The 10260-nt window shown below is 39.9% G+C and overlaps 1 protein-coding gene across 2 annotated transcripts; it reads left to right on the top strand.

Moving 5' to 3' along the window:
* Window positions 1–296: 296 nt before the first annotated feature.
* LOC125586852 lies at window positions 297–4233 on the top strand. 2 transcript variants are annotated; one of them, XM_048756604.1, is made up of 2 exons: window positions 297–550; window positions 1627–4233. In XM_048756604.1, the coding sequence occupies exon 2, from the start codon at window positions 1929–1931 to the stop codon at window positions 3501–3503; it is 1575 nt and encodes a 524-aa protein (XP_048612561.1). In that variant the 5' UTR covers window positions 297–550; window positions 1627–1928; the 3' UTR covers window positions 3504–4233. The 2 variants fall into 2 exon arrangements, with proteins under 2 accessions (XP_048612561.1, XP_048612562.1); XM_048756605.1 differs by lacking the exon at window positions 297–550 and adding an exon at window positions 681–1163.
* Window positions 4234–10260: the final 6027 nt, after the last annotated feature.

Below are 10260 nucleotides of genomic sequence, written 5' to 3'. Positions count from 1 at the left end.
GTTTAAGTCTGGGGTGAGGTTTACTGATAGTAGTTTATTCATGAGTCTTATGAAAATGTTTTCAAAAAAAAAAAAATTTATTGAGTCAAGAAGGGGATGAACAACTTATTGATTTTGCTTGCTATCTAACCACACCATTCTAGACTTACTAGTTGCAGATAGTACTAAAGATACCAAAGTGGATCAACCTGTCAACTATGCTACACTTGCTGAGAGTGTTTGAAGGAACCAAAGCTGACCTCCAACCTAATTGAGCTCAACTCTGCTTGTCTTGGGGCTTGGTATACATGATGATATGATCATGGACCAGCCAAACAAAGAAGATAATGAGAGCATGGATGATCCAGCTGATGGAGGAGCTCTAGCCATATCTGAAGGTCCTATGACTCGAGCCAGAAGCAAGCAACTCAAAGAAGCCATTGGAGGATTACTTAAGACATCACTGAAGCAAGAAGAGAGTCTTGGAAGAAGCTTGATCAACCAAGACATACTTGCCACAATTCAAGTCATCTCAGCTCCAAGATAGACATCAAATAAGCAAGTAACATATGTATGCTCTTTTTCCCTATCTTTGGTTTTGTCCCACTGGGTTTTCCAAAGATAGGTTTTTAATGAGGCCATATGTTGCTTTCCTATCACCCATTTGATGATCTTAGTTCAAGACTTTATTTTAATTATTTATCTTTGATAACATGAAGCAGAATTAGGCTGCTAGACTTGAGAATTAAGCTGCCAGACTTGAGAACCCTTATAAGGTTTTATAAGGTTTTTATAAGGTTTTATAAGGTTTATTTTTAAGGCCCATTTAGAGACCAAAGAGCTTGTTCCTTGCCTTCTCTATAAATATGTGTCTGAAAACCCTAATAGAACTATCCAATCTTTTATTTTCAGACTCTTGTCTCTCTCTGACGGCTGCAAGTCTTCTTGTAGATCTGAGATTTCTTGAGTCTTTGTTAGTGTGTCATATCTAACAAAACCACAAGAGTGATTGTCTTGGTGTGTCATATCCAAGGGATTCACTTAGGAGTATCAAGGAGACCTCTCACATCTCTTTGTGTCACCATTCATTCCACAAACCTTGAAGCAGATTGAGTCTTTGATTCTCTGTTTGCAAGGATCTATCCCATTCCAACCAGAGAAGCATCCCAGGAGTGTATTATGTGGTATCAGAGCAAATCTCTGGAAGGAAGTTTCTAAACTCTCTACTTCTGTTTTCAATTTCGAAATTTTCTTATAAACCCTAGATCTGAAAAAAAAAAAAAATTGAAATTCTTCTAATCTGTTTAGATCTGTTCTGTTTGGGTTTGTGGTCGAAATTCTCTGTCTAGATTTGAATCTGATTCGATTTGGGCTTGAATAGGTTGAGTTTTTCTTGATCTGTTTGAGTTTTTGGTCAAACTGTTCTAGATCTAATCTCAGGTTGAGTATCTGATTATTGTCTGATTTAGGGCTTGTTATTTTCAATCTGAGGTCAATATTGATAGATCTGTTGTTCTGTGCTTTGAATGTGATAAATCTGAGAATTTTTATTCTAGATCTGTGCTGAATTTTTTCATCTCTTGTTTGTTTTCCTTATTTAATTTTGATTTCGAACTACTTACTGGCTTAGTCTTTCTCTTGTCTCAGGTACCATGGCAGGAGATCAAAAAGGAGAACTCACTAAGGATGAAAAGCTTTTACTTAAGGTTATGAGTGCTCAGATGCAGGAGAAGATGAAAGCCAGCCTTGATAAATTCCGGCATGAGTTGAGACAGGAACTCCAACAAGCTACTGGTTAGAGTTTTGAGTCTAGAAGCAGTGAGAGGAGACAAAGACGTGGGCATGAAGGCCGAAGCAATCACAAAGATAAATTGGCTGATCAAAAGCTAAAAATCCCTCCTTTCTATGGTGATGCTGACCCTGCTGCATACGTGGAGTGGGAAGAGAAGATGGAGTTGATTTTTAACTGTCAACACTCTGCTGAAAGAAAGAAGGTTCAAATGGCTACTGCTGAGTTTTATGGTTATGCTTCAAGCTGGTGGAATCAATTGGTGTCATCTAGGAGACACTATGGAAAAGAACCTGTTGCAACCTGGCTCAAATTGAGGGCTTTGATGTGTCATAAGTATGTTCCAAGACAGTACCACAAGGAAGTACTTCGAAAACAGTATGAAACAAAGCCATGCTCTTCAAACTCAGTCCAGGAACAACAAAGCAGAATGAGATCAAGTTCAACCAGTGTTATTGGTTTACCTAGCAAGACAACGAGCTGGTTCAGTGAGGAGGACATAAAGAAGCTGTCTCAGGTGATTATGGATGTGGAGAAACAATTCAGGGATACCCATACTACACGTCCATCCTTAGAAGAACAGAACCAGGAGTTAATCACTTCAGTCTTAGAACTTAATTCAGCAGAGCCGGTATCAACTACCTCTATTCAAGGAGATCAAGCCAAAGAATCATCAGTTGCCATTCAGAAAGATGAGCAGCCTGTTCAGAACGTCATGGTTCCTTTCAAACAAGCCATAGTACCAGAAGAGACACCCAGGGAACCACAGACAGCTTACAAAAAGGGACAACTGATTGTCTTTGATCCGTGTGATCTCCAAAAGACATTCTTGGATACTTTTCTGATCCATCTCTTTGTCTGGAACAAGACCAGAGCAGTAGAGCTTTCAAGACACGAACTGGGCATGGAACATGTTGTATTTGAGCCTGGAGGAGATTTGTGGAATCACAGGAACAATCCCATAGTGATTGAGAAGAAATCGGCAGCAACAACAATTGTTTTTGGTGATCTTTTACCATCTGAAGTTAAAGGGATGCACGTCTCAGCTCAGCAAGAGTTTCACTACGAAACCAATTGGAGAATGTTACCCACTCTTTCCTGGATCCAACAAACCAGACAACGCAATTGGGCTGGAAGGTTACAGATCTATTTGTGGAAACCTGGAGTATATGACAGCATACTTATCATCCCTGGAGAGTGCTCTGCTCGTGCTAGAACCAGCTTGGGTAATAAAGATTTGGAAGCTGATCAAAATGTCTTGCTTCTTGATCATGTCAAGGTGTGTAAGCCACTAGATTTGCAAAAGCTTCAATACCATTTCAGAGATTGTCAAACCAAGAGTGGAGATGGAGATTTCATTAGAGTAAATGGTGAAGTGATTACTGGAGTAGGAGGAGAACTCATGTTTTCTTCTCAAATCAAGGAGAAACCACCAGATGGACTCAGTCTACATCAATCTCCAAATAAACCAACCCGAGGACAAACAGTTTTGAGTGCTATACTTTTCGAAAGGAGAGGCTATAGTAATGATCAGAGTATCAAGAATGGATCCTTGGCTAAATTGGAGATGCAACAATCAAATCTTGGAAGCTGTCTAGCCGCCAGCTTTGACATAGGAGCAGTCCGAGGATCATATCTCAGCAACCAGAAGGAATTAAGCAACAAACTCAACTGCCATGGAAACTTAACTCATCATGGTCTCACGTCGAATTGGAATCATGTCCAAAGGTTCTAAATGAAAGAGTTATGGGCTCTACAAGTCGGGTGATTCTGTGTTTGCTTTGTCTGAACTTTTCTGAGTTTAGAACATCTCAATCCTGTCTATGGCGACCAGGTGAGCATGCTAAGGTAAATAATCATGTTTTCAAAAGTTCTTTATTTAATTACACAGATATGATGCACTTGTTTTTGTCAAAAGAGCCATGTGCAGATTTTAAGAGAGCTTGGAAGCATATAAGAAGAAACTACAAAAATGAGGAAGATAAGAGATTCAAACCACCTGATCTAGACCAGGATAACCACCAAGACGTCCCTGGCTTTATCATCATCAAAGAAGCACCTCCAGATGCAGCCTACAATCCAAAACCGAGCAGAAAAAAATTTGGGATAAGACTCTTACTTTATGACAACTTCGCATGTGCTAACTTGTTTTGTTTCAGTGTGTGTGAATCGGGTTTGGGGAATGCATCAGGAGTATGGAGAGCCCAACGTATCAGTTCCTTCTACCAAACAAATCCAGTCAGCAACAATGCCTATCAAAGAGGCTTGCAAGGTAAGTGTAATCTGATTATCAACGTTAATGTTACTGACTTGGCTCCTTTTGTTGCAGATGAGCTAGATTTGAGGACAAATCCTTTTCAAGAGGGAGGGGATGATATGATCATGGACCAGCCAAACAAAGAAGATAATGAGAGCATGGATGATCCAGCTGATGGAGGAGCTCTAGCCATATCTGAAGGTCCTATGACTCGAGCCAGAAGCAAGCAACTCAAAGAAGCCATTGGAGGATTACTTAAGACATCACTGAAGCAAGAAGAGAGTCTTGGAAGAAGCTTGATCAACCAAGACACACTTGCCACAATTCAAGCCATCTCAGCTCCAAGATAGACATCAAATGAGCAAGTAACATATGTGTGCTCTTTTTCCCTATCTTTGGTTTTGTCCCACTGGGTTTTCCAAAGATAGGTTTTTAATGAGGCCATATGTTGCTTTCCTATCACTCATTTGATGATCTCAGTTCAAGACTTTATTTTAATTATTTATCTTTGATAACATGAAGCAGAATTAGGCTGCTAGACTTGAGAATTAGGCTGCTAGACTTGAGAATTAAGCTGCCAGACTTGAGAACCCTTATAAGGTTTTATAAGGTTTTTATAAGGTTTTATAAGGTTTATTTTTAAGGCCCATTTAGAGACCAAGGAGCCTGTTCCTTGCCTTCTCTATAAATATGTGTCTGAAAACCCTAATAGAACTATCCAATCTTTTATTTTCAGACTCTTGTCTCTCTTTGACGGCTGCAAGTCTTCTTGTAGATCTGAGATTTCTTGAGTCTTTGTTAGTGTGTCATATCTAACAAAACCACAAGAGTGATTGTCTTGGTGTGTCATATCCAAGGGATTCACTTAGGAGTATCAAGGAGACCTCTCACATCTCTTTGTGTCACCATTCATTCCACAAACCTTGAAGCAGATTGAGTCTTTGATTCTCTGTTTGCAAGGATCTATCCCATTCCAACCAGAGAAGCATCCTAGGAGTGTATTACATGAGATCTGATTCTTCAAACAAGTCTGGAAGGTAAAGCCTTGTATAGATTTATCACCATTTCTCTCTCTATTTTCGAACTATAGATAAAATTATAGATATAGTTACAAAAAAAAATAATAATAATAATATATATAGATAGATTTATTAGGAAGGGATTCGAACATGACTTGGTGGCTACAACCATTAAGGCTTGCTTCATAAGAATTCTATAGGTAAAGGATTAGAACAGGACATGATGGCTACAACCATTAAGGCTTGATTCACAAATAATCCTACGATATAGGTCAAAAAGAAGTGAACAGGATTTGGTGGCTAAGACCATTAAAGCTTGATTCATGGAAGCCTGTCCAATCTTGGTCAATGATCTTGCAATAAAGCAGACTTTAACTAAGAGAGAAAATTAGTAGAGAGAGAGGATAGAAACTATTGTTTACCTGCAGGTCTAGGTAATTGTTTGAGCATCCTTGCATCTTGTGATCAATACTCCCAAGGTAAAGCCTACACTTTATTTATGTAAGAATTGAGGTTGGTAGAGGGGATTGTCAGACATGATTTGTTAAGTTGTTGACTAGATGAACTTGGTTGCTTCTGAGACTAGGACTGTCTAAGTGTTGATTTTAAGTTTAAAATTATGTGAGTCCCTGCTGTTTTCAAACCTCCTTCAGAGAGACTGCCTATATGTTTTGCTTGAGGACAAGCAAAAGGGTAAGTCTGGGGGAGTTGATAGACCATGGATTTGACCCACTTTTACCCATGGTTTATAAGTGTTTTAACTAATAATTATTATATTATAGAGTCTATTTAGCATATTTAGAGGATCATGAGTGATTTGGAGGAAAATGATGATTTTGGAGCATTTTGGAGATATTTGGAGTAAGCACCCGAGATGAACATCGAGCACGACCATCGGTCGACATTGAAGAAGAATAATCGATCGATGTTCACATCTTGACATCGATTGACAGCGAAGCGCGTAGAAAGCCCGTTTGGTCTCAGCCGACTTAGAGCCCAAGTCTTCACCTATTTGCAAGATTACCCCTGACGAGTTTTAACCTAATTATATAAAGCTTTGCCAACATGTTAGAGGCAAAGTGTGTTTTCTTGTTTTACTGATTTTACAGCAAAGGTTTTCTAGGATAATTAGTAGATTGGAGAGAAGATCCAAAGAGATTTATGATTGGAACTCCATTGATATCTATTTATTTATCTATGCAGTTTTTATACCTTATTGTTGTTATGAATTCCTTAGCCATGTCTGGGTAGTTCTCTTGTTAGATTTTAGGGTTTAAATACGTTATGAGGGATTAGCCCCAACTATAGATTGCTAAGTTGTGATATTCATCTTTAGGATTGTCATTAGTGTTTGTTTCTAGATAACCTACCTAGAACTTGCCCTAGGAGTTGTAGACATAAGCGATAGCTTGCATCTCACCCTGAATCCATCCTAACTGAGCTAAGATTGCCAGAGTAAGGCGAGCGCTGATCTAGGAAGCTTAGTGCGCATATACAATCCGCGCATTAACGCTTGACCAAGAGCGTCGATCGATATTCGAATCGAATAATCGGTCGACGTTTCAATAAGTGTAAAGATCGATGTTCCTATAGAATAATCGATCGACACTAGTCAATACACAAACTTGGAAAACGAAAGCCTAATGGTTTGTTATTAAGTGTTGAGCTCTATAATATCATGCATACAACTTATTAGGCATCTGTAGGATTATTATCCTGATTACCTGAATAAAAACCCTAAGTTTAGCTATTTCCATTTAAGTACCAAAACCCCAATCAATCAATCGAGCAATCACTTGCTCACAAACCTGCAAATTTACATTTAAATCATTAAACAACCTAGCTTAACTAATCTGATTAGATTTATTAGGTTCCCTAGCTCTTTGTGGATTCGATCCCTAAGTACTACAACTGAACATCTTATTTGAGAGAGTAATTCACTCATTAGGGTAATTTGAGTGATATCAGACTTCCATGAAATCTTCTATCATGTCCGTAAAGATTGACATCATGCATCGTTGGAAAGTGGCATGAGCATTACAAAGACCGAATGGCATTTTGCGGTATATGAATGTTCCGTACGGGCATGTAAAGGTAGTCTTTTCTTGATCGTCAGGATGTATAGGGATTTGGAAAAATCCCGATATTCGTCAAGAAAACAGTAGTATTGGTGATTTGCCAATCTTTCCAACATTTGATCAATGAAGGGTAAAGAAAAGTGATCTTTTCTGGTGGAAGCGTTTAGTTTTCTATAATCGATACGCATTCGATGTCCAGTGACAACTCGTGTAGGAATGAGTTCGTTTTTATCATTCTTTACCACTGTAATTCCACCTTTCTTTGGTGCAATATGCACGGGGCTCACCCAGTTGCTATCCGAAATTGGGTAGATGACTCCATCATCTAAAAGTTTTATAATTTCCTTCTTAACAACTTCTTTGAAATTCGGGTTTAGCCTCCTTTGTTGTTCCACTGACGATTTGGAATCGTCTTCTAAGTGAATTCGGCGCATGCATAGATTTGGAGATATACCAGAAATATCTTCGAGAGAGTACCCGATGGCTTTCCTATACTTCCACAGTTTATTTAGTAAAACGCAAGTTCTCGGTTTGTTAAGCTGGCATTTACGATTACGGGGTAGGATTTATTGTAGAGAAAAGCGTATTTGAGTCCGACAGGTAGGTGCTTTAACTCAATTTTTGGTGCTTTCTCGGGATACCAGTTTTCTAGCGAGGATGGTCGATCGACGACGGCCTTCAAATATCGATCGACATTGATTTCCGAATCGTCATCCTCCACGTCATCGACATTTGCTAATTCTACACTTGCGTCAATTAATCGCGCGTATTCATCAGCCCTGCTGCTGATGCTAAACATCTCCTCTTCGGTAAATGTAAGCACTTTTTCCAGGGGATCATCTGAGCATACGTCTATGAAGGATTCTTCAGCCAACTCAGAGATATCGTCCACGTAAGAGGTTTGTTTATCGATTAAGGGTCGTCTGATCAGTTTTTCCATATCGAATGTCATTGGAATGTTTCCAATGTTTAGACATATTCAACCTTCCTTCACGTCGATGATCGCACCAGCCGTAGCTAGAAATGGTCTACCTAAAATGAGGGGATCTTTTGGTTCATTCTGGCATTTCAACACAACGAAGTCCGTTGGTATGTGACAGTCATTAAACCTTATTAGCACATCATCTAGTACTCCCTCAAGTACTTTAACGGACCTATCAGCAAGAACCAAAGTTATTTTGGTTGGTTTGAACTCGTCGTATCCCAGGGATATCACGACAGAGTGCAGAATTAGATTTACGCTGGATCCCAGGTCACAAAGGGATCGATGAAAACTCTTGTTTCGTATGCTGCAATCCAGAACAAAACTGCCCCGACGAGGTCGCCTGATCGGAATTTCGCCTTGGATTATTGCACTCACCTCCTCTGAAACCATCATGACGTTGTGTTCAGCAGCTGGGAGGCTGTTGGATACCATGTCCTTAACATACTTCTTTATCGAAGGTGATACTTTTATGGCATCACTTAGTGGCATTTCCAGCGTAATTTTATCGAATGCTTTCTTACAGATCGCTTTATCCAATTCTCACTTAGTTTGCGTCTTGTTAGGAGGAAAGGGTGGCAAAGTCCTATATACTCTCTCAATTGCTGGTTTAGCAGGAACCGAGTGTCGATCGACATTGTTTCCACTCGGTCGATCGATATTTACCGCAATTGGTCGATCGACATTGTTTCCTTCTTGTTGATCGATTTCCACATCTTCTTCCAACCCCTCCTCTTCTTCATCGAGGTTGATAGTCGCTTTCTAAGCTTCCTTAGTGTTGGGCCGTCCTTTCTCTCGAGAAGTTTCTGATTCTGGGTTGGGATTATCGAGAATTATTGGTTGTGATCTTCTTTCACCGGTTTTCTCAACTTCAACACGTTTTTCTGCATAGTCGATTTCTATCGTGCTCGGGTTGAGGCGTTTTCTGCTTCTTAGTAACACAGCATCAACTTGACGTGTCAGATTTGCGTCAGTTCTCCCAGGGAGGCGTCATGTTTCTCTTTTGATGGTAGTCGCGTTTTCCGCTACTTGACTGTCCAGTCTCTTAATGTGGTCGCTTAGAGCGACAAACTTCCTCATTAGCTCACTATAGATCATATTTTTCTTTCCATTCAGGTCAGTGGCCATTTTACGATTTCCCGTAAAGGCTTGGTTTAACCTAAATTTTGCTCTGCCTCGGCGTGATCCAACAGTAGCATCATAGTTTTGGGTAAAACAGTCGGTGCCATGATAGAGATACTGAACCACGAAATCTACTTGTTGTTCTAGGTTAGAAAGGGCATCATCATCAATCCCAAACTGATTTTCCTCCTCTAAAACAGAGTGAATTGAGTTCAAAGATCCTTTAATTTCAGCGAAATGTGTCCCATTTATGGGGTCAACTCTTCTTCCTCGTTCTTCGTCCATCATTTCGTAGGATCTACCTGTTGCTACATTCTTGATCAAACGCTTTGCTTCTTCAGGGTTCCTAGTACTGAAACTCCCTTCACTGGCTGTGTCAAGCGTGAGTTGGTAATCCAGGTTAACACCCCCGTAAAAGGTGTTAATAAGCTATGGTTCAGAATAACCATGGTGGGGACAATCAAGTTGATAACTCTTGAATCTTTCCCAGGCGTTTCTGAATGATTCCCGTGGGTCTTGCCGGAATGTGGAAATCTTCTTCCTTCCACCCATTTTCTGGCATCACCCTCAAAGGAAAACAAAAAGAGTTTACAACGATTGTGCTCGTCATTCATCATGTCTTCTAGGTGTTCGATGTGATCATGTGGGTGTTCGGAGACGGTTCCACGGAAACGGTTCTGACGTACCAAGATTAGGTGTTCGAGGCTAAGCCCGAGTTTCTTGGTATCGTCCTTCGGTAGTTTAATGGCAGACTTATTGGAATAGGTCCTACCAGGATTTAAGTAGTCTTGTAGAGGCAATTTTGCTTCTTCATCTCTATTTGAGAGTGATTTAGTTTTAACAGGGAATGCAGTCTCCTGTTCATTTATGATTTGGTTAATTGTGTTGCTTAGTTGACCTTTAGGTTCATCTAGGACTACTCCCTCATTAGCATTATTGGTAAGAGACAACTTACCTGCTTCCGGCGGGGTATCGTCGATCGATGTTTGTTGTGCAGAGTCAATAATACAAATCCCTAATTTTGAGAGAGTGAA

The sequence above is a fragment of the Brassica napus genome, chromosome C5 (assembly GCF_020379485.1).
Source record: "Brassica napus cultivar Da-Ae chromosome C5, Da-Ae, whole genome shotgun sequence".
Taxonomy (NCBI): domain Eukaryota; kingdom Viridiplantae; phylum Streptophyta; class Magnoliopsida; order Brassicales; family Brassicaceae; genus Brassica; species Brassica napus.
This window is presented reverse-complemented; position numbering and strand designations above follow the sequence as displayed.

Excerpts from the sequence above, each read along its gene's own strand:
- LOC125586852 (XM_048756604.1), top strand. The coding sequence starts at position 1,929 with ATGGAGTTGATTTTTAACTGTCAACACTCTGCTGAAAGAAAGAAGGTT.